This window comes from Lissotriton vulgaris, chromosome 3_2, assembly GCF_964263255.1.
Source record: "Lissotriton vulgaris chromosome 3_2, aLisVul1.2, whole genome shotgun sequence".
Taxonomy (NCBI): domain Eukaryota; kingdom Metazoa; phylum Chordata; class Amphibia; order Caudata; family Salamandridae; genus Lissotriton; species Lissotriton vulgaris.
Window position 1 is genome coordinate 112,236,166 of NC_141690.1, and position 25,125 is coordinate 112,261,290.

General features: G+C 44.8%; 1 protein-coding gene across 1 annotated transcript in view; it reads right to left on the minus strand.

Moving 5' to 3' along the window:
* The window catches only part of LOC147725393 (ADP-ribosyl cyclase/cyclic ADP-ribose hydrolase 1-like), a 293,519-nt gene extending 281,566 nt beyond the window's left edge, over positions 1 to 11,953 (minus strand). The window contains exons 1-2 of the mRNA XM_086964522.1: positions 11,869 to 11,953; positions 6,581 to 6,825 (exon numbers count right to left, since the gene is read on the minus strand). Coding sequence (XP_086820648.1) covers positions 6,581 to 6,801 — 221 coding nt within the window. The 5' untranslated portion in view covers positions 6,802 to 6,825; positions 11,869 to 11,953. The remainder of the gene's footprint in view (positions 1 to 6,580; positions 6,826 to 11,868) is intronic.
* Between the last annotated feature and the right edge of the window lie 13,172 nt (positions 11,954 to 25,125).

Here is a 25,125-nt window from a genome sequence, read left to right on the forward strand (position 1 = left end):
AAGTACACCAGAATAACTTAAATACTTTGAATAATACTTTTCTTTCTTGGCGTAATTAGTTTTTTTGTTTCACACCAAAACAAAAAAATAGAATTTCTTAAAGACTTCATATAAAATGTTAATTTCATTGTAAGATGTTTTATAGTTTCACAGTTGTTTTTGAAAAGGAAGATTTTTTTATTTTACTGAGTTTTATACTAGACCAGAAGGTATCGGAGCGCTTTACATAGCACCAGTTGCCTTACATGAGGACATTCATTTTTGTTAGGCATGGGGAGATTTCGTGATTTGCCCAGAACCACAGGATGTTCAGCGTCAATGCTGAGACTCGAACCTGGTTCCCCAGATTCGAGGGCGACCACCCTAGCCGTTAGGCCAACTCCACTCCCCTAAAATATTTGGTGTCTGAAGGGCCTCAAGACCAGTGATGTGTTATCAGAATGTTGAGATATGAACTAGCATTGATGTTCTAAACAGTCAACGAGAGGCTGTGGGTGGGGCGCATGCATAGAATAAACCCAACTCATGAAAAGGCTTACTGTATCCGGTGGTGCTGTAAATGTAAGTGTGGTGTATTTTGTATAGCGCACGGCTGCCCACGGAACGGGGCATCCCGGCGCTGCACTCATACCGCTGTGGAACCCATCCTGTCTTTTCCATGTGAAATGTCCACTCCTGGGCACCCCCAAGGTGAAGCCAGGCATCCAAGCGCTGCTGGGGCTGTTGTGGAGATTAAGCAAGCTATTGCCCAGAGTCACAGAGTGGGACCCATGATTAGACTAGGCACCGAGGCGAGAATTATCAGGTCCAGAAGGTCTCCCATTGCTCCCTAAAACCCTGTGCACTCCTTTGAACTGAAGGATGACTGGCCGTTTCCCTACTCTAAGCCTTCTTCACAAACTCCAATTTGTAGTGTGCTTAGTAGCACTACAAAACATACTACAAAGTGCTATTCACAAACTTCATGCTAAGTTTAGACTTTGCAATTACCGATACTTATGTGTGCAGAGTTCTGTGCTCTGACTGGGGAGTCTCCACAGTTGTAAGTATGCATTTTAGTAGCAATTGTGGGTGAGACAGAGAAGAGGGCTTTAAAAAAAGACACACTTTCTCCATGGAGGGATGGGATTAGGGAAGAGTAAGAGGGGTAGAAACCATCAGAGAGGGTTTTAGAGAGGAACATCACCCACCCACACGAGAGTTAGCCAATTGCTACATTCATGAGCTGGAGAAATTTAAGTTGCACTTTTGTAGTAAATTTACACTGGGAGTTTAGGAATTCCAGAAAAGTAGTACCCTTACTCCAAAGTGTAAATTACTCAAAAGTATAAGTTATCTTTGTGAACCAGATCCTCTGGGCTTTACCTAGTCCCAGTCCTTGCAAGAGTTCTTTGAGATTTTTACACTCCATTGGGAACTGGGAACCTATCTGCGGGAAACAACCTTTACAACACAGTCATTACATCGCACTACCTTTACATAGCAGTCGTTGCATTGCAACATCCTTTACATCACATGTCATTACAACATAGCCATTACATTGCATGTCACTAAAATGCATGTCATTACAATGCATTGTACTCAACGCAGGCATTAAATCGCAAGTCATTACAACGCGTACAATTACAACGCATAGTACCCTCACACTATCTGACACTTACCTTACTGTTGCATTCACTGGAGTTAGAATATGAATTTTTACCCCCACACTATCCAACACTTACCCTACTGTTGCACTCATTGGAGTTATAATGGTAAGTATTACCCCTATACTATCCAACACTTACCTTAAATGCAATGTAATGGTATGCAGTGTAATGGTATGCGTTGTAAAGGTACAATGCGATATAATGGAAATGCGTTGTAAAGGTAGTTTCTGAAAATGTGATGTAATGGCATGCTATGTAAAAGAATGTATTGTAAAGGAAGTTGTGTTGTAAAAACTGCACTGTAAAGGCATGCATTGTAAATGTATGTGTTGTAACGTCATACATTCCCATCTACAGTCCACCATTGGACTCCAGCCTCACCAGTATTGAAGGGCCTTCAAATAGGCTCTCCATAAATTTGGGTGGTATGCTTGTTTGGGCATGTGACTGCTCTGAGAAGAACTAGGAGCATTCCTTGGCTGAGCTGCAACTGATGTGCTGTCTCCAGTGGCATCCGAAAAAAGTGAGAACTGGTAGCAGCAACCTAAAAGCAATCTCGAGATGATATTCCCAGTGCGTCGCACAGAGAAATGAGAGACAAAGACATAACTGATCAGTTCAAAATGTGTCATCAGTAAACTGAAGGCACATGATTGCGTCAGACTGCCAGCTGATGCAATACTGAAGGAGCAAATCATTTTTTCTATGGTCCATATTACATAAATATTTGCAATGGATATATAATCGATGTTTTGGCTTTTGAATAATGTATATGTGCAATGAAATTTTCAATACAAAAAAAAATCATGAAAATCTGTTATAAAAATGCAGCCAACTGTTTCTGATTCATTCATAACAAGAAACACATCAATTAATTTACCCTGTCATTCGTTTTATCTTTCAATGTTTAAAAGTGCAGAAACTTGTATTTGTTGAGTTTGCTGCAGAATAATTACAGTGAAAAGAAACCAGATTCAATTTGCTCCATTTTGTTTTTGAGATGCACAAAATTCGAATGTGGACTCCACCAAACCTTCTTTTCTCCATATATGATTCCAAGTGTGTCTGAAGGTGCTATTTTGTCAAACCTGATGAACTGTGTTACCATGTTTTTTTATTTATTTATTGGGTATGATAACTAACACCCATCACACGTTTTGGCAGAATATACGAATGTTGATACTTACAGCACCTAAATCCGCACGGTGCAGTATATACTTGTGGGACTTGGCCCTATTGGCAGGTTCACCCCGAGACCTTTTGCATTTGCCTAGCCTGCCTCTGTAAACTGGTGTTGGTGATTTTAGGCCTCTGCGCACTTTTTCACTGTGGTCCAGTGTAAAGTGCGTGCACTCTCTGTGTATGTGTGGTGAGAGTGGCCTGCCCTCCCATAGGAATGCATGGGGAATATGTGTGTCCATGGTAATTCCTGATGCGTGGGGAGTGCAAGGTTGAGTTTGGTATGTGCGAACTTGTGTGATTAAATGCTGCACGATGATTTGCGCAGATTTATTGTGTCTAGTGTGGAAGTGCAGTAAATGTGAATTGGCTGTCTGGCTTGTGATTGGCTGGGGCTGGCTGATGTGCCTGGCTCTAGGAGTCAGGATGGGTCTGCCCCGGTGGTGAATAGAGAGATCTGCATGTTGATGTGAGGGAAGGGTGCACCTGGGACCTGAATAGGGCTGGGCCTTCCCTACACAATGCTGGCTCCGCCCCCTGTGGTGCGACTGATTACCCTAGCCTGCCCTGTGAATAGGCAGAGGGTCTGAGAAAAACAAAGTGCTCAGGAACCAGTTGCGTCTGGTTCGCCCCTTGCCTGCACCCTTGACAACAAAGGATTTTTGTGTATAAATAGAGGCTGTGACCTCATAAAAAATGTTCTTGTTTTCTAACTTAAAACTACCAAGGGTGTGCTGCTGCTGGGGCCCAGGGGAAGGCATGCCTCCCTGGGCCCTGCCCAGCTTCTGGATGCCTGGAGGATTTTCCTTACTAGGAGCTGGTGTGCTACCTCCTTGATGCCTTAGGACTTCTGGAACCCTGTTCCCCTTGGTCTGCCTTTGCCAAGGGTTGATGTTTCGTGAGGAGCGCTTTATTTTTACTGCAGCGCTGTGCTTCACTTCTGCACTGAGGGAATCCCCCAGTGTAGGGATCCCTCGAGAAAAGCTAACAGCAGGTGCCCAGCCTGCTTATTTCACTATCTAACTGCAGGAGCCCACCCTGCATTATGCCCGTAGATTGTGTGTTTTAGTTGAGCGGGTGCCTACCCCGCATTTCCGCTTTGGTGGTGGATTTGAAGTCGAGAGTGCCCACCCCTCGTTTCTGCCCCCGAGTCTCACCGCCGCGGCCGCAGTAGAAAAGGAAGTCAGGCAAAGTCTCGCCTGACAGCGGGCGGGACTTCCGGTTTGGAGAGGAAGTCCTGCACGAGCCACCGGAAAGAGGAAGTCCAGCGAGGCGGCCAAGCTCTGGAGAGCGGTGCAGGGCTCCCGTGCTGAAGGGTAGCCCCGCGTGTGTGGAAGGGTGTGGAAGGTATACGGCCGTCCTACGGGGCTCTCATGATGGAGAGAGACCCGCATTCACGCAGCAACGTGCTGCCAGTGCAGGTGCCTGGGAGAGCCTCGCAGCTATGGTGAGCAAAGGTGGTGGGACTGCGAGGCTGCCCCCACAGCTGGCGAAGAAAAGAAATGGCAGCACGACGCTGCTGCCCCCGTGTGCAGTGGGCCGCTCCAACGTGGCAAGAATTGTTTCCTGGGCCGGAGGGGCCCGTGGTGGCTCCGTTGTGGGCATGTTCATTTCTAGAGCCATGCGACTCCACCGACGGGGGCATTAATTATCGTTAGAGCCTGGGAGGGGCTCCAACGTTGGTGGCCATGTTATTAGTAGAGTCCCAGAGTGGGCCCAGCACCTCCCTGCTATTTTGGTTATTTTTAAGCTCCACAGTGCTTGGGCCATATTTGACTTGCAGGGCCATATTTGTTGTAAGGGCCCAGTGAGGGGGGGGGGGGGGGGGGGGGGGCCGTGATACCCCAGGTTGTTCACCATGATTTTAGGAACCAGGGTGCTCCAGGGGTCTGGTTCATTTTTAGGGCTCCAATGTGCGCAGTGTTCGTTCCAGAGCCAGAGGGCTCCAACGCTGTGCGCAGTATGCATTTTCAGAAGCCGGGTGTGGCTGTACCACTTGCCTCCTGATTCTTAGAGCCTAGAGGGCTCCAACGTTTGGGCGCAGTTTTATTTCCAGGGCTAGTGAGAGCCCATGCAGCAATTTTGCTATGTTACAGCTGCCCTGCAAGTAGTGGGCAGCTGCACCGTTTAGGCGCCAATGGAGAGAGAGTCCCTGAGAGAGACAGAAGTGGCACAGAGGTGCCAGGCCTTCTACAGCTGCGCAGCACTTAGTGCCAGCTGCAACGTTGAGGCCCTGTTGTTGTTCTCAGCTGCCCAGCAAGTAGTGGGCAGCTGCAACGTTTAGGCTTGCGCCGGTGGTGCACCCCTGACTGGCGCTGTGTTGGCAGCGCGCCCTGACATTCAGGACACAGGGCATTTGAGCCCCTTCTTGAGATGGCCAGTTGGCCAGAGGGGCTGGTACATGGATAGGGCGCAAGGCCCTAGTGTGATTTTATTTTTGCGCAATGTGATTACTTACTATGTTTGTGATGATAATTGCCTAATGTGGTTTTTGTGCTGAAGTGATTGTGGTGCTAGGAAATGTAATGCATTTAGTATTTTTTACGCACCCTGTGTTGATACCTCTAGAGAGGGTTTTACCTATGGAAGTTTGTGTTAGTGAGATTGTGCTTCACTGTGATTTACACCCATAAATGTGAGTTATGCTTAGGGGGTAGGGTCTAATGTGTTTAGACTAGTTAGGAGAGGGCCTACTGTTTTTATACTGGTTAGGCCTAAATGTGATTTATGCGTAATGTGCAATGCCTTTATGCCTGTGATACCTCTAAATGTGCTTTCATGCTTAGGAGAGTGGTTTGCCTAGTATAGTTTATACTAGTGAGGTTATGTGTCCCTGCATGATCTATGCCTATGGTTATTAGTATTGCGTAATGTGTACCGACCTTCTACCAGTGGTTACTGGTTGTGTTCTACAATTGTTATCTTGTGCTACACTTATTCTAAGTTCTAGAAGTGCTATTTCTGCTAAGTGTTGATCCTGACAGTGGCCCATGTGGCCCTGTCCTATGTAAATAATCCCTTGTGAATATTGCCTGTGCCAGTTGGCACAAGGTATATTGTGTGATTACTATCTGATGTGTTTTTAGAATACAAAAGTTATTTTTACATAACCTTGCATGGAGTTCCTTTTGTAGTATGCCTGGGATGTTGTTGCTGTGTGCGTGCGCAAATGCTTTACACATTGCCTCTGGGATAAGCCTGACTGCTCGTCCCAAGCTACCAAGGGGGTGAACCTTGGCAGGTGACTTCCTTGCCCTGACTAGATTGGTGGTTTCTGCCTGGCTTTGGCGCAAGCGGAAATCGCCATTTCTAACAATACTGTACACCTTAACTCTGCTCAATTCCTCCAGGTTTGACCTGCCACAATTAAACTAAGGTTAAGATATTTCATACACCTGGTAATTAACAATTGTGGTAAATCCCTTCCAACTTGGAATTCCTATTGTTGCACAAACAGGGGTGTGGGCAGAGCTCGGAAAATTCCAACCAACTTGTATGCGGGGTTTATGTTTTAGGCAAGCAGGAAGCATGGTGCAAAAGTCCATTTGCTGTATATTGTCTCCCTTTGCACAATCGCTATAAACTGGCTCATATACAGTGCCTAGAAATTGCAGAAGTGTGGTCCGGGGTGCAATACATACAATATTGTCATCGTTATTGTTATCGTCATCCTGTACGGAGGATGATATTGTCATAAAATGCTCAGTCTCTAGGGTCTGTTGTTCTTCTCTCATTCCCGCGGCGGTACTCACCCGATTTGAGGGTTTTTCATTGTGATGTATTCATAACATCTGCCCAGAAAAATTTCGGGCAGGTTTACAGTGGTCCCTTGACCTTGCCACTTTTCTTCTGTGTGGTGGTTTTCGGCATGAGGAAAGGCGAGCACACCGACACCAGATAAACAAATCACAGCAATCACCACAGCTATCATCCGGCACTTCTGTGTGCACACCAGGGCGTCTTGGCAGGCCATCTCTTCGCAGCTAGCTGCGTTTTCCTAAAGAGTACAACAAGTGTGGAGAAAGTCAGGTCTAGGAACACTCGGAACAGATTCAGCTGTCAAGTTTATCTCCTTGTTCCACCCCTCCCTCCCCTCTTAACCTTCCCGTTGTGTGAAGTATCGTTGTATCTAAAGCAGCTGATGGCTTGAGAATAGTTTAGTTGCACAGATCGAAAACTAAGCGACAAAGCCTTTTAGTACTGGAGAGAACATTGTGCCAGGGCAGGAGTTGCACAGAAAATGTGCACTAGAGGTGTTTGCACAGGCGTAGCTTCAAACGGGGTGTTACACCCTCCTAATAAATCCTTAGTAAATAGTTAGTTGCACAACAGCAATCCTTAGAGTCATATTCCTCTTTCTATGTGTGCTCTAAAATGCAGCACACATGTAAAGAGTAAGTAACAAGGAGAAATAAAGAAATTTTTCCTTGTTACTCCTCTGTCGAGTTGGCACGCCGTTTTGGCTCTAACCTATGTTTACAAGTCTTTGTAAATCTGGCTTTGCATCAAAATAGGTGGCTGGATTCATGTGAATGCCCATGCTCCACCTATGTAACGCCTACTCAATGCAAAGTAATGCAAAGCAGTGCTTTATTTTGTATTTACTAAACCACACAAAGCCATGAAAATCAACTATGCGTGGCTTAGTAAATTCCAAAAAGGCTTGTTTATCGGGTCTGTGCCACAAAAACAGAGCACCCCGATGCAAAATCATAGCAAACCTGGGCCTCAGAGTTTACATACCTACTTACTTGCCTCTTAGTTTACTAATGGCTTTGTGGCTAGGGTTGGGGGCGAGCAGTCAATGCTTCTAACAACTATCACTTTGAATACATTTCTGATGAGATATTATCATATTTCTACATTAAATTTGTTGCATGATATACATGGCAAACATTTTTATGGATCCACTTGTGCACAGATATTGAGAGCCAAGCCAGACCCACGGCCCAGCTCACCCTGTCAATTTACCAGTACATGCTCCACTATTTGCGACACAGATTTAGTACATGGGGCCGTCAGTCACTTAATAAAATGAATTGTTAAAGTTGAGGACTAGAAACATGGAGCTCTTTCCACATGCACCGATTTGACAACTCTACCATCAAGGATTCTTGCAGAACAGATTAAGAAGGGTGTTTGCACTGAAAATACATTTAAAATAAGTGATCCCAGGGCAGAGACTCCAGGGTGTTGTGTTGTGAGTGGGTATAATCGTGAGTATTATCATGAGTTCCCAGAGAGATCCACCAGGCCAAGGTAGCAAAGCTTCAGCAGGCCTGTTTGACATCCGTCAAATGCATTCTTGGTTTGCTGCTTAGGTCTGGGAGTCATGAGTCAGGTCTTCTATGTCTGCATCCGTTTTTCTTATTGTTCTTATTTCACTGATAGGTTTTAACTTGTTCATTTTTTGGATGGAGACAAATATTGGCAGTAGTAGGCTTGAAAAGCTGTACCAGTCTCAAGTTTCCAAGCATATCATTGACACCAAAAACGCCAAAAAGGTAATGGGATAAATGTCTGCAAATAGTTTACCAGTGCCAATCGCTGTAGCATTCCAGCCCATCGTTTTTCACCCACTATGTCACTCTAGACTGAAGCCCACCTAATGCAAATCAGTGTTGACCCTGTTTCCTCATGCAAATAGTCCATCCCAAACCTTGGTCATCTCACCCCTTCACCCGGCAATCTGTTGCTTTTTTAGTTAGGTAATTTGAGATTTATAATCCTGAATCTCACTGACTAAGCTATGCCCCTCTCTTTCTCTATCTCCTCCCATCTCTTTTAAATGTCTTTGAGAACATTGGATGTTTTACAAAAAATGCAGTTTCTTATCAATTAGTATCCCTGACAATCCACACACCTCTCCCTCACCTCTGTCCCCTAAACCACCCTCATGCCTTATCATAAAATATATTCTAACTGGCTCTCTAGCATAATTGTTGGAAAATCTGAAGTCACACACCACTAGTCTTTCTGACCAAGAGACGGAAACTTATTCCCGCCATCTTGGTATCAGTTGGAAAAATCCATGGAAATGTCTGTTGTGTTACATGAAAGGAGGAATCCCATTTTACATAGAAGATGCCCTCCTCTTACAAGGTTTTGAAAGGTCCACAATATTTACTGAGTTGTGCCGTTTTCAAACAAACCCACCCTCGCAAAATATTGAGGAGGGAAATAAGAAAGCAGGCCACAATTCTATTTTTAAAACGTTTGCAAATAAATAACATCATTTACTGCACTTCTTAAGGTAAGGGCAGGCTGTCATAGTTTTTGCTTTAATACTTAAAAATGTGACAAGCTGAGTGGACTACACTGGGCCAGATGTATCAAAGATTTTTTACCCACTCTGTGTTTATGGGAAAATGTGTTCATACATATGGCCCACTGTTTAGAAGCTTGTAGAACTAGCACCAGGGTAGTTACCAGTGATTTGAATAGTAATTTAGAAGTGCAGGTACTTACTCTTTAGAGTGCCTTTGCTCCTGAGAAGTGCCGGTACTCTCCCGGTGACTTATCCTTTTATAAAAGGATGGGCTCCCGATATCACCTATAATTATCAGGATTCTCTCTGTCATCCATAAGCGGATGATCAAAATATTAAAATATAGAATAGGACGAAATACATCATGGTTATGTTTGAAAAGGGGGCAGAGTGTTGGCTACAATGATCCTGAGTTAAGGAGAGAAGGGTTCAGGCGGCAGCATAGCAACTGACAGTAGTATTAAAGATGGAGGCAGAGCTCTAATTGGGCACTAACGAGAAAGGTTCTGGGTTTGGCTCTCAAATTGCATAATGTTGATAGACCTGCAAACTCTAGAAGGAGTCAGTTTAGCCACTGTTGTTTATAGTATTAAATCCTCTTTCTCTTCATTTTTTCAAGTTGGTCGTTTTTCGGGTGGACTTTGAGACCGTTTTAGCAGTTTAACCATACTATTGTTGTTAAAACAAATATGCATAATATATAGTGAAGGGCTTTGGGTCAGTTTTATTCATTGGTCTGTACAATTGTCTGCCTCAAAATAGTTTATTTCACCTCAGCTACAAAGTTGGTTCAAAGTGTGCTTTTATTTGATTTTTGTTAACTTTAAATACTGGTTAATTATGTTGCCTGTACTTGGGGGATCCAGTTAGATGGTGATTTATTTTTCATCTCCTTTTTATGTTGTGCCTGCTCAGCACTTGTGCTGTGCTTGTGAAATCTCTTGTAATTAACATATCTCAAAAGAGGGCTCTTATCAGTACCCAACGCCGAATTACTGCGTGCATTCACTTTTGTGTGGAACTTTTTTTTGCTGACTTTCCCTGGGTGCACACATTTACGATACTTCTACTAAAGCTGTTCACACTGTTTAAGTCCCATTCACTGTCAAGATAAGATCTCTTCCCACGGAAAAGTCAGACAGCTTCTAACAGTATGCTGGAATGCTTGCTTTTTATGACTTGGTTGTGTAAAGCAGATGGTTTAGTCTTAGAATGTTTGTGGCATTTCCTATTCATGCCTCAGTACCTTTCTTTGCACTTTGTAGGCATTATCAGATTGATTTTTTCAACTTAATCTATTTGCTCATTATGATCAAATTCTAAATGTTGTAATAAACATTAAATGTTAACAATAAAGGTAATATGCAAGAGCTATGCTATATTTTACTACTAAAGTGGCAGCCACAAGTGCAATTACCTTGCAGACAATGGAGCCATGATTTGAATGGTGCAGCAGGTGCAGCAGGTGCAGTAGCGCCAGGCCCACATGTTGTCAGAACTCCTCTAAAAACAACATATTGCTATATTTGACTACTAAACAGGCAGTCACAATTGCAGTTACCTAGCTGTTAAAAGGGACTTGATTTGAATGATGCAGAAGGTGCAGTAGCACTAGGACCAAAAGCTCTAGGCACCCCACTAACACCTAATATTGCTATAGTTTACCACTAACCAGGAGGTCACTAGTGCAGTTACCTTGCAGACAACAGGGTCATGATTTGAATGGTGCAGCAGGTGTAGTGGCACCAGGCCCAACATTTGTAATGACCTCCTTGGAATATCTGATATTAATACATTCTACTACTATATAGGCATGCACAATAGCAGTTATCTTGGAGTTAAAACGACCTTGGTTTGAATGATGCAGCAGGTGCAGAGGGAACGGGCCCACAAGTTGTCAGAACTCCTCTAAACACCAAATATTTCTATATTTTACTACTGAAAAGGCAGTCAAAAATGCAGTTATCTTGCAGGCACTAGGGGCAGGATTTGAATGGTGCAGCAGGTATATTGACATCAGGGCCAACAACAATTCAGAACTCTTCTAAACACATAATATTGCTTTTACATCAATTAATTCCATTATTTCTTCTTTCAATTTATATTTCAAAAAGTTGCTATTACTTACCCACACTACACCACTAGTAATAGCACAATACATTGCCTTTTCATACATAAACAAGTCATAACACTTTAGCAGACTTTCTGTAACTTATATTGTATTCAGCGAAATACAACTTACAACAAAAAACTGTTTATTATTAATGACATAGGTGAAACCTAATGCATTTACCAGTGCTTGTTACAGTTGCTCCTATAAAGTCCTTCAGCTATTTCAAGCAAATGGTGACCATGCTTAGGAGGCAGCAGGCTTCTGTTTTTTAGCTATCTCCCAAGGCTCGTGTTTTCCAAAATACTTTCATATATACAAAAAAAGCAGTGTACTTGACTTGGCATGGATTTCTTTAACATGCTAGCCAAGCTTTTCATTTTTTACATATTGCATGCTGTTTTGTTTTTGCAAAAATTCCAATCATTACAGTTCATTACAGTGAACCTGCCTGATCCCCTCGTGTGCACTGTTTATTGTGCATTACTTGTGATTGTTCAACTTTCACTTTAAATAAGTGAAAGGTGGCACCGCACTGCATGCTTCTCTTTATTCTTTTCCTTTTCATTCCTTTTGTCAGCCCATCCCCAGCAGATTGATGTGCCTCTAAACCTCCTGCAGCCGTGCCCACTCACCTGCGTCACTCACAGGTATCCACTCACCTGTGTCTCTTCCTGGTGGTCCCACCGGGAAGCAGCAGGGGTCTGAGCTGTAGCAGCCCAGCAGAGAGAGCATAAATAACTCACCTCGGTCACCAGATTGCATTCTCATGCTCCCTTCCCCAGTCCCTGACACGCCCTCCGCTCAGGGATGCCAGGGACACATGACAAATACATCTATTTGTGCACTGATACTCAAGGTACGGCCATGGGGTCGCTGGCAACCCTCCTGATCTTTACATGCGCCCTGGGCTGCTGTTTACTCCACTCATCAGTAACATTAAAATGATGTCAAATAAAAAGGCATGCATTTATTTAAAAGTTGAGTGAAGTTAGCTCAAGGAACACCTTTAATTTTAAAGTCATCTTGAAACAAAATTGTGCAAATGTTATAAAGTCTTCAAAATTCAAAAAGTGTATTTCATTAACATGCAGAATTGAAACTTATGATAGATTAAGATGCATCTCTTCAATACTTGTTTTAAGGTTACATTCAACAACAAACTCTTGGCAAGCATTGAATCCTCTGTGGCGATCTGCGTGTTACCTCGTCTCGTGTTCAGCCCTTGTGCTCACCCCGTCCTTGGCCTATGTATGCCTGCTCATGTCGGATGGATCCCCCCAAAGGCACACTGATAGACGAAATGGCATCTTCAGTGACCGCACTCTTGTTCAGTGAAAAGCTACGGGCAACGTAGGAGTAAAGTCAAATGTAGCAATAACAGATATCTGCTGATGCGCGCATTTAGGGTCATGGGAATGCGCACTATGGGCCAGATGTAGGTGGCTAAATACCGGTCGGTAACGCCGAAATTCGTTACATTTCTGCGTTCCTGACCGGTATTTAGCCATGTGCAATGTAGGTGAATTGAAACCAACTTGCAAAATAAAGAACCGCAAAATAGCTATTCCTTATTTTGCTGTTGCATTTAAGGAGTCAGAAATACCAATTTCTTAAATGCATTGTACGTAGCACTAAAAATAGTGCACTTCAGCCTTAAGGAATCGCTAATTACCACCAGCTTCAAGTTGGTGGTAACTTGGCGCATGTATGTGCGCCACATGTGCACACATGCACATTTCAGGGGTGCAACAGGGTGTCCTTTGAACACCCTGGCACCCTTGAAATAGCTCCCACTATTAGCGATTCGGTAATACCGAATCGCTAATAGTGAGTCTCTTCACATTCATTCCTATGGGCCTCCTAGCCACTGACCTGCAAGAAAGTAGCGGAGAGCAACTGAAAAGAACCCTGCAAGAGTCCCTTGCAGATTGTAAAAGCGCAGGAGCGCTGACAAACACCTCCACCATCCGCGCTGCCGCCTCGGGACCACAAATCCCGACAGCCTCTGCGGCGGCGCGTAGCACTGACGCGACTGGAGCGCCAGGAGGGGCAAGAAAATCACTGTGACCTCGGTGGAGCGGGGGAGACCACTGACCTGCCAGAAAGTAGCGGAGAGCAACTGAACAGAACCCTGCAAGAGTCCCTTGCCGATTGTAAAAGCACAGGAGCGCTGACAAACACCTCCACCATCCGCGCTGCCACCTCGGGATCACAAATCCCGACAGCCTCTGCGGCAGCGCGTAGCCCTGACGCGACTGGTGTGCCAGGAGGGGCTAGAAAATCACGGAGCCCTCGGTGGAGCGGGGGAGACCAATGACCTGCCAGAAAGTAGCGGAGAGCAACTGAACAGAACCCTGCAAGAGTCCCTTGCCGATTGTAAAAGCGCAGGAGCGCTGACAAACACCTCCACCATCCGCGATGCTGCCTCGGGACCACAAATCCCGACAGCCTCTGCGGCGGCGCGTAGCCCTGACGCGACTGGAGCGCCAGGAGGGGCTAGAAAATCACGGAGCCCTCGGTGGAGCGGGGGAGACCACTGACCTGCCAGAATCCCGACAGCCTCTGCGGTGGCGCGTAGCCCTGACGCGACTGGAGCGCCAGGAGGGGCTAGAAAATCATGAAGCACTCGGTGGAGCGGGGGAGACCACTGACCTACCAGAAAGTAGCGGAGAGCAACTGAACAGAACCCTGCAAGTGTCCCTTGCTGATTGTAAAAGCGCAGGAGCGCTGACAAACACCTCCACCATCCGCGCTGCCGCCTCAGGACCACAAATCCCGACAGCCTCTGTGGCGGCGCTTAGCCCTGACGCGACTGGAGCGCCAGGAGGGGCTAGAAAATCACGGAGCCCTCGGTGGAGCGGGGGAGACCACTGACCTGCCAGAAAGTAGCGGAGAGCAACTGAACAGAACCCTGCAAGAGTCCCTTGCCGATTGTAAAAGCGCAGGAGCGCTGACAAACACCTCCACCATCCGCGCTGCTGCCTCGGGAACACAAATCCCAACAGCCTCTGCAGTGGCGCGTAGCCCTGACGCGACTGGAGCGCCAGGAAGGGCTAGAAAATCACAGAGCCCTCGTTGGAGCGGGGGAGACCACCGACCTGCCAGAAAGTAGCGGAGAGCAACTGAACAGAACCCTGCAAGAGTCCCTTGCCAATTGTAAAAGCGCAGGAGCGCTGACAAACACCTCCACCATCCGCGCTGCCGCCTCGGGACCACAAATCCCGACAGCCTCTGCGGCGGCGCGTAGCCCTGATGTGACTGGAGCGCCAGGAGGGGCTTGAAAATCACGGAGCCCTCGGTGGAGCGGGGGAGACCACTGACCTGCCAGAAAGTAGCGGAGAGCAACTGAACAGAACCTTGCAAGAGTCCCTTGCCGATAGTAAAAGCGCAGGAGCACTGACAAACACCTCCACCATCCGCGCTGCCGCCTCGGGACCACAAATCCCGACAGCCTCTGCGGCGGCGCGTAGCCCTGACACGACTGGAGCGCCAGGAGGGGCTAGAAAATGACAGAGCCCTCGGTGGAGCAGGGGAGACCACTGACCTGCCAGAAAGTAGTGTAGAGCAACTGAACAGAACCCTGCAAGAGTCCCTTGCCGATTGTAAAAGCGCAGGAGCGCTGACAAACACCTCCACCATCCGCGCTGCCCCCTCAGGACCACAAATCCCGACAGCCTCTGCGGCGGCGCGTAGCCCTGACGCGACTGGAGCGCCAGGAGGGGCTAGAAAATCACGGAGCCCTCGGTGGAGCGGGGGAGACCACTGACCTGCCAGAAAGTAGCGGAGAGCACCTGAAAAGAACCCTGCAAGAGTCCCTTGCCGATTGTAAAAGCGCAGGAGCGCTGACAAACACCTCCACCATCCGCGCTGCCACCTCGGGACCACAAATCCCAACAGCCTCTGCGGCGGCGCGTAACCCTGACGCGACTGGAGCGCCAGGAGGGGCTAGAAAATCACGGAGCCCTCGGTGGAGCGGGGGAGACCACTGACCTGCCAGAAAGTAGCGGAGAGCAACTGAACAGAACCCTGCAAGAGTCCCTTGCAGATAGTAAAAGCGCAGGAGCGCTGACAAACACCTCCACCATCCGCGCTGCCGCCTCGGGAACACAAATCCCGACAGCCTCTGCGGCGGCGCGTAGCCCTGACGCGACTGGAGCGCCAGGAGGGGCTAGAAAATCACGAAGCCCTCAATGGAGCGGGGGAGACCACTGACCTGCCAGAAAGTAGCGGAGAGCAACTGAACAGAACCCTGCAAGAGTCCCTTGCCGATTGTAAAAGCGCTGGAGCGCTGACAAACAGCTCCACCATCCACGCTGCCGCCTCGGGACCACAAATCCCGACAGCCTCTGCGGCGGCGCGTAGCCCTGACGCGACTAGAGCGCCAGGAGGGGCTAGAAAATCACGGAGCCCTCAGCGTCGCGGGAGGCACGCGGGACGCCCGGAGCGAAGCCCGGGCAAAGGGCGGGCCCTTTACGGCCCTCAGCAGCCAGAAGAGGCTGGGCTGGGGCACCCCCCTGAAGTCTTCGCTCTGCTACATACAAGGTATTACTGTATCTAGTCCGCTAAAACGGTTATTGAAGCTACCTATGTTGTGTTGATAGGTGACCAACTATGAGGAAGCTATCCAAAAGTACCAGGATGCCTACCTTAAGATCAAGTACCAAACAAAAAGCGGACATCCCACAACCGGTACCTACACTCACTGCTATTGACAAAATGTTACAGCAGACAATAGGGGTCGTAACTAATGCGATAGCAAACACGGAGAGAAGGATGTCCCTACCACCAATGATAATCATTCAAGACACGCAGGATGTGGCTACTGATCTTTCAGTAGTTACTTTAGACGCCACAGATGACCCAGATATCAGCCTTGGTGTCACTTCTTCCTTTGTTGATCTCCCGTGCGCTCAGGCCCCTACTGAGAACACGAAGGAGACAATGAATACTCACATCAATGTGACACAAAAAAGGCAAAAAAGGCAAAATCAAATAAATGGAGGGAAAAAGGCCCAGAGAATGTTTAAAACAAGGCATAAAAAAAGGTCAAAGTAAAACTACAAATCATAATTTAGTGGCACCCATAACTCCCGCCACACCAGGAATTGCTTGCTGGATTGCTAATATGGTGGCCGGCCTGAAAGCTGATCTAGAAGATACAATCACTGCACTGATCAAACCCCTTATGTCTAAAATTGATAGACTAACCTCTTTAATAAATAATAAGGGAGTCAGCCCAACAAGACAATTGGCACAGGACAATGCTTCAACAAAAGTGGTACATGATGGGGGCTTGCCCAGGAAAATAACAAAAGACAAGGTAGCACCAACAAATGAATTGGAACCAAATAAATTAAAGAGAGCAAAACAAATGAATACCCAAGTAACACAAAACCCCAACACCTTCAAACCCTTGTAGCACCAATGAGATAATACAGGCCCAAACAAAACAACAATGTCAAGGAACTGCTCAAGTACCAAATGGAAATATAGACCAAACCCCAAAAGACAATTCTACGGCAAACCCCACCCTGTCAACAAATGCTTCAGTAAATAAAACAACATCGACCCGCTTTAGGACAATCAACTTTCCACCTGAAGCTCTGCCCTTCATGGTTGTATTGACAGGAGTTCCACCACTAAAAGAGGGTAAAAGGGAAACACATTTGGAACTAAAGAATAAATGTGTGCAGTGGTTGCAGATAAATAGACCCCTTTCCCCTAATATCTGTGGTGAAATCCTTACAGTAAGAAGGGGGGAGTGGATTGGGAGAGGAATAAAAACAATAGCAGGGGATATCATAACAGTCAACTTCAGAGACATTGCAGCAGTGAATTATATATGCAATGCACCCCCTAGTAGATCCCACACACAAATCCAGCCCTTACATCTATCATATTTCTATCCATATACACCCCAAAGACCGGTACAGAGAAATAGAATTCCCATGAATACGGTTCAACAGATGGAACCTCAGTATAGACCGGCTCAATGGCAAATGCCATATCAAGCCACTTCAGTCTATGATCCCTTCTTAACTCAACATGTGCACTGGAATAGGTTCAGTGCTCTTGAAGAGGTCGACTGACTTTCACTGGAGAAATATAGTGCTCTAGACACTCTTATAAGATCAGAGGAGGAAGGGCTTACTGTAACAGGAACTGGAACCCCAAGTACTATAGGATACAGTGATGGTAGGGGAGTCAGTAAAAAGAATTTAAAAACCAAAAAAGGGGGAAATAAAATAATAGAACAACCAGATCAAAAGATGACCCCAGATCAAAGTAGACAGGATAGTGACATCATCCTAGAACCCCGTACCAATACAACAACTATGGAAGTAGACCAGGAAGAGTATCTACCAAGAGGTCTAATAGAACTACCTATGGGGGACAACCATGGAAATCTTCGAATTATATCCTGGAATATTGCAGGATTACCAGCTACATTTGAATCCCAGGAATGGCAGAATTATATTAATACCTTTCAAATCATATGCCTGCAAGAAACATGGGCGGCCGACCCAAATCTGTATAGTTTAGAGGGGTACACATGTTTTTTTGTCCCGGCCATAAAGTCATTATCGGGGAGAGCGATTGGGGGATTAATAATGTATGTAGACCTTCACATGCAGGGAACTTGGTTTAACTATAACTGGGACTCACGTAACATACAAGCTGTAGGGTTTCATTTTAAAAGATTTAATCTCCTTCTATTTAATTGGTATAATGCTGAGGCACGATGGGAAAGGGGTCCGTTGTTAAGGAACTGGACTCCTGCTTAGAAAAGCTGGCTTCTCCAAATAAGACACCAAACCCCCCCAGCATAATACTTATGGGGGATTTTAATTGTCATCTCTGTGATAATTTAAAACCACTCAACAGAGATTGGTCAAGATGCACTGTAGCAAAAGGGCCACATTTTGCTCATGTAACCGAGGGATGGGACCTAGAGAAATTAACAAAAAGGCATAACTTGGTCCACACTATGGACCTTGCTGAGTTAGGTGAAAACGGAGACCTCAACCCAACATTTAGAGGCAGAGGTTGCCAGTCGTACATTGACTTCATTCTAGTCTCGCCCCTCATAAAGAGAAATATTAGTAATATGGCCATCTTTAGTGGTCATAATCCTCTGACACTTGTACTAAAAGGTTTTCATTTTAAAAAATGTACACACAGAACAGATGTTATGGAAAAGGCAGTGGACCAGGGAAGGAGGATTAAGTGGGCTAAGATTGATGGAGATAAATGTTATAGAAGATTAATAACAGAGGGACGAAACGCCATAAATACATGTCTTGATCCTCATGTGGAAGGAGCATTAGTGGTCAGCACATTTGAAGAAATCGCACGCCATGTGGATAACCTACTAAAGACCTCTAAAGAGAGTAAAGTTCCCTCCACTCCGCGTTGGTTCGACTCTGTTTGCACTAAGGCGCACAAAAAACTTAAACTTAGCCTCCACTCTAAATCCAGGGATAATCTTAAAATAGCACAACACAGAACTGAATATAAAAAAGCATTGAATTGTCGAAAAAAGAGTTTACAAATTCAAGCTTGGGAGGATTTAAGGGAGGCAGCAGAAAGGCAAGACACCTCGGGATTCTGGAAGATTATTAATACCCCATGCTTCCAGGACCCAGGAGCTCCTAAAATAATAAACACCACCTTACCTGAACAATGGCAGACCCACTTCCAGAGTCTCTATAATTATACAGGACAATTAACCCAGGGTGAAGGACCAAGGTTAACCCCAAATACAAAACTGGACCTTTGCCTGGAAGAAGTGGAATTGGCAATAGTAGGACTCAGTAAGAACAAAGCACCTGGCCCTGATAGTATACCCTCCAACCTCTACCTGAGCAACATAGATCTTTGGGCCCGCTGCTCACGAGGGTTCTGAACGAGGCAGTGGTGGCAGGACTGCCTCGTTCCTGGTCAACAGCAACCATAGTCCTGATCTATAAAAAAGGGAATCGCGATGACCCTCATTGTTATCGCCCTATATCACTCATAGACGTGACAGCTAAAGTACTGGGCCGTGTCATTTTACATCGTTTGCAGGAATGGGCGGAGGAGTACCAGGTTCTGACAGATGTCCAATATGGCTTCAGGGAGGGTAGATCCACCACCAATCAATGTTTGAACCTGCACCTCCTGACAGCAAAATACACCATCGCGAGCAGTGGGACTATATATATGGGGTTCATGGACCTCTCCGCGGCTTTTGACCGTGTAAACAGAGAAAAACTTTGGTCGTTATTGCTAAGTCTAGGAGTGGATCAACCCCTTGTAGATGTCCTAAAACCCCTACACTGGAATACGTCTGCAAGTGTGAGATATAACCAAGAGGGAAGTAGGACTGATCCCTTTTTATGCACCAGTGGAGTGAGGCAGGGCTGCATCTTAGCGCCCTTCCTGTTTTCTATATATATTAATCTCCTGGATAAAGAACTGCTCAAATTACATGTGGATTCACACTAAATTGGCCATCGAGCGGTGCCGGTATTACTTTATGCCGATGACGCGGTATTGTTAGCCATTGACGGTTTTGTCGATTTTATGGCCAAACTTGATTTATCGACAAATTTGGAAAAATCATACATTATGTCAACAGGAGCAAAAGAAAAAGGGAAATTTATTTATAAAATTGGGTCACATAAGATTGGCCAGGTTAAGATCTTCTCATATCTTGGCGTACTGTTTGACGATCAATTGAACTTCAATCCCCTGGTGGAGAAACATGCAACAAAGCTGGCGGCGTCATCAGGGGCCATTATGGGGTATGGGAGAAGACTGGGTAGATGGTCCCCAGAGCAAATATTAAATTTGTATAAATCGATATGCTGTGCTAAGGTTACTTACGGAGCAGAAGTATGGGGTTTCATAGACAAAAAATTGCAACAGATTCAGGTGGAAGAAAACAAATTCCTTAGAAGAATCTTGAAACTACCGCAGAGCACCCCGGCCTTCATTATTCATGAGGAAGTTGGAGCGCCTTATATTGAAAACCGGATTAAAATTAAACCTCTCCTTGCTTGGGTTAAAATCTGGATCAACCAAGAAGCGGTCATTACAAGACAAATTATAAAAGACTGTCTGAAACGTGACAAAGGGGGTCACATACCCTGGCTAAAGTATATAAAGGACTCTATGGAGGTAATTGGCTGTAAAAAAAAATTCACAGACCCAGAATCCTTAACTGGCAAGAACAAAACAATGGTTAAAAAACTTTTTTCAGATTGGTCACTTACGACTAGGGCTAGATGGAAAGATGTAAGCCCACTCTTTTATCTTATTGCCAACTAACAGTGAAGCAAGGAATGGAACCATATCTGAGGGTCATGCATAATGCTCAGGACCGATATCATATGACCCAATTTAGACTAAATATGCTCCATAATTTACTTGCGGTCCCCTCTGGGTTCACTCTTACAGTGGAGCCGAAGGGTACCTGCGGCTGCGACGCCAGGTCTCCGCAGGATACCCTTCACTTTGTCTTGTTATGCCCCTTTTATTCCGCCCCAAGACGTAAGTTTTTAGTAGGGATCCTGAAAGAAACAAAATTCAGACAAGCAAAAATGGCCTTGAGGTTTCTTCAGGAAGCCACAGATGCCCATACGTTGTTTTGTACTTTAAGTTTTATCCGGGTTGCATTGCGGCTATGAAACACCAGAGAAATAACTGACTCTAATGCTATTTATTCACGTAAAGTAAATTCCTCTTTTTCCTATCTTTATGAAATGCGTTTTTAGCCAACTTTTAAACTCATATTTTTTTTAAACTTGTATTTAATATATGTGTGTATATTGTGTATGTGCTTTTATGGTGTCTTTTCAAGTGCCGAATAAAGATTTAAAATTGAAATTGAATTGAAATTGAATAGCTACGTATTCCTTAATAACAAATCTCAATTACTGATTCGTTATTAAGGAATGTTAAGGAATCGCTAATATTTTAGCGATTCCTACCTACATTCCATTTAGCGAATCCTTAATAGAGATTCAGTAAAAGTCGTTATTAAGGACTCGCTAAATGGAAGTTACCTACATCTGGCCCTGTATTGTGTAAACAGCCTCTGTACATGCAATGTAGACAGAGAGAGAGCACCCTGAACATCTGCATGTCTGTTGAAGTCAAACGAGTTTGGCAGAAAATGCAGCTGATATTAACAATTTAAATACATCCCGTATTACTGTGTTGCCTGCTTTTGGATCCACCCCAGAAGCAGCTGGCTGCATTCTGGCTGCTCACTATTATACCGGATTATAGGCTTTTCCATTTCAGAGTATTATGAAAGGGATCATTTCCCACAAATTTTCGCCGTTACAAATACAAATTTTAATCTGAATAAATGAATAGCTATTGACCAAGGTAATTAATATGAAAGCAGTAAAAGAATATGCTGGAGTTTTAAAGGTGAGACATTATACGATGGGTGGACACACATTTTATTGACCATTTCCACATTGACGGTGAACAACCACCGCCTTGGAAAAGCCACAAGTTTAATTTCCGACATATTTAAGTGGAAGGGGCTAGTCAAAAGAAAGACAAATGCCAATCCTCAACTATGCCAATAGATGGTACAATCAATTGATAACCCCTTCGATGCTCATGATGAGCTCAGCTCGTCATGAGGTACACCTCTCGTACACTCATGACGAGCTGAACTCGTCATGAACAATGGGAATAAATCGGGATCAGCACAGGAGGGGAATACCATCAGCATTGATGGTGTTAAGGAGTACCTACATTTTTTTGAACAAGGAATTAAGAATACTAACGAGTAACCGACAGAATGAAGCTTTAGCACCAAAAGTTAAAAAATGTTGTGAAAGATACAAAAACGAAACATGATAAGCCAAAAGAATGCAAGAGGAAAGAGACTGCTTAGAACTATATGTCACCAGCACAAGCAAAACACAACTAAAATGTTGATAGGCAATCAAAAGGGAAGTAAAGTCAAAGACACTGGTGCAAGGAAATATTGTTCTGCCTGACGCCTGGACTAACTACATTACCAATCTCAATGGTAATTCTTTGATTCCTCCAGAAGAGCAATTTAGTTTTAATCTAGATTATTTCCCACACACTCTGATGTGCAGTCCCAAACAAATGCAATATTACATTAAACAAAGCATGTCCAATAGAATGCCAGGGCTGAATGGTATACCATCTTGTGAGAAATTGGTTTTTGGTTGAGGGAGGTGTGAGCCCTTTTCAAGCAACTGCCACAATCCCTGTCAGGGTGAACCACAAAAAAAAACACTAAATCAAATTATGCTTAACTCTCTGGTAGTTTGGCGCATAAACAGTCAGGTTTAACTTAGAGGTAATATGTAACGTATGTGTGCAGAACTTAAACAACACAAGAAAAATCCTAGACTAATTCAGAAAAATAGAGTAAAATGTAATTCATTATTTGACAACAAAACTACAAAAATTCTATTTGCAGAATCGGAGATATGGAATTTTAAATATTTGAGGTATATTGCAAAAAAGCAGAAAGCACCACTTGCGATCATCTGGTTGTGTGACACTGGGTGAAATTTAAAACTTCAGGATGAATGCAATGGGAGGGTAAGCCAGATACAAGGAGCAGCTTCGTCCTGCTGAAAAGTTACCTTCTAAAGTCCAGTATAAAGAATTCTGTTGGCGGTGGGAGAGGCCCCGAGAAGCAGGGACCGTATTCTCAGATGGTCGTCGCTGTAGCATGAAGAGCAGGCTGGGTGCACTAGGCGGTTGTGGTTGTAGCACAAAGATCTTGTTGGGCATCGTGGATGGTCATAGCTAGTCCTTCACGTTGTCAGCCACTGAGGGCTGTCATTGCTGTAGTGCAAAGTGCAGATCTCGCATTGCCGGTTGCTGCTGGTGGTTGCTGTAGCATGAAGATCCTGGGTCACTGAGCTTCGCATTAGTGCAGGAGGCAAGATCTTGTCACAAACAAGGCCTTTCCCAGTGGCAAAAAGCACAAAACCTAAGAATGTCTTATTTTCTTCTAGCCAAGTGAAGCTAAAATTATGCCACACCAAGGGTCCAAGGCCTGTGAGACACCTCTTAGGGAACAGGAACTCACTCCAAAAGAGGCCCACAGGGTTTAGACAGCTCCAGTTGCAGGTCCATTTGCACAGAGACCTCTGGAGCTTGTTGTGCCCCTGTAACACCGAGCAGGGTGCCAGCTAACTAGTGCTTAGAGCCGTTCAGGTAGCCTTGGATGAAGGGAGCAAGCCAAGTCTTCCTGCTCAGACAGCTGCACAGTCCCCAAGCAGCAGGGCAGTCCTCTGGCACCAGAGCAGTCCTTCTTCTAAAGTGCCCACAGGTCGAGGAGTGTACTGAAGAGTGGGTCTGAGGGTCCTACTTATATATCTGATGCCTGCTTTGAAATGAAATGGGAGGAGATTCAGAAGTTTTCCTTCCACAGGGGTGTCTGGAAATTCCTACTTCCCTGCCCTTGTCCCAGTCTGTCTGCAGTGACAATAGGCTAGTGTGGAGTTCTTTGTGTGTGAGCTGAAGCAGTGTCTTTGAAGTGCAAATAGTGCGGTGCACAAGTCTGCCCACCACCCATCATGCCTTGGATGGCCGATCCTGCCAACATTTAGGCCTCTATTGTGTGGCTATCTGGGAGACATACACAAAGGCTAATTGTGAACTACACCTAGACATGTGAACCAGACAACAGGCTCCAAGCACCAAATGGCTAGGACAAGAAAATACCTACTTTATACAAGTGGCATTTTCAGAATTTACTACTTGAAATCTGACTTTCCCATTAAAGGGGTTTCAAATTAAAATTCCACAGACACCAAACATGACATTCCTACTTGCACCCATAAAAATGTTATCACTTATTAAATATAATAAGGTAATCCAATGCTATTCTATGGAAGTGGTAGGCATTGAAAAAGTAAAAAATTAATTTGAGGGGGCAGATTCACACTAATCTGAGACAAAATCCTAAACTTACTACTTTTGGTATTCACAAAAGGCATTTAGTAGTAGTAACATTAGGATTTTGTCTTAAGTTTGACTTAAGACAGACTTAAGACAGACTTAAGACAGACGTAAGACCAAATCCTAACTTTACTTCTACTAAATGCCTTCTGTGAATACCAAAAGTAGTAAGTTTAGGATTTTGTCTCAGATTACTTCTGTGAATTGGGTCCAAGGTTTTTTTACTTTAATGACATGTTAAAGATAAATGTACATGTCCAACGCTTAAAATGCAATGCTCCCTGCCCTCTGAGCTGTTTAGGGTCTACCATAGGTGCGATTTATATGTATTAAAATGGAAGATTTAGACCTGGCAAAAGGTTTATTTTGCCAAATTGAAATGATAGTTTAAAACTGCACACACAGGCTGCAATGGCAGACCTGAGACATGTTTTGAAAGGGCTTACTAAATTGGGGGCGCAATAACTGCAGCATACCCACAGTGTTTAATTTACAGGCCCTGGGCACATGTAGTACCACTTTGCTAGGGACTTAGTAAATGAAGTGTTTGAATGTGGTGTAAGCCATGTTTAAAGGAAAGAGCACAAGCACTTTAGCACTAGTTAGTAGTGGTGAAGCGCACAGGCTCATAAATCCCTGAAAAGACAAGTTCAGAAAACAGGAGGGGTGAAGGCAAAAGGTTTGGGGGTGACCCAGCAGAGAGGACCAGTTGGCACACAGCTGCACTTTACAAGTATGGTTAAGAGCATTGGATTCATCCAGTACACAGCACATTTAAGCTGTGTACTGGATGAAACCCTCTCATCCACACTGGGCTCATATTCTGTCACTTAATTGCTTCATGCAGACGGCATTGTGTTATTACATCAAACAGTGATAGGCTCACACAATTTCCTGGACTTATTAGCCCTCTTCTGCCAGGAGCACCAAATCTTCATAAACTATAATAAAATTAATAT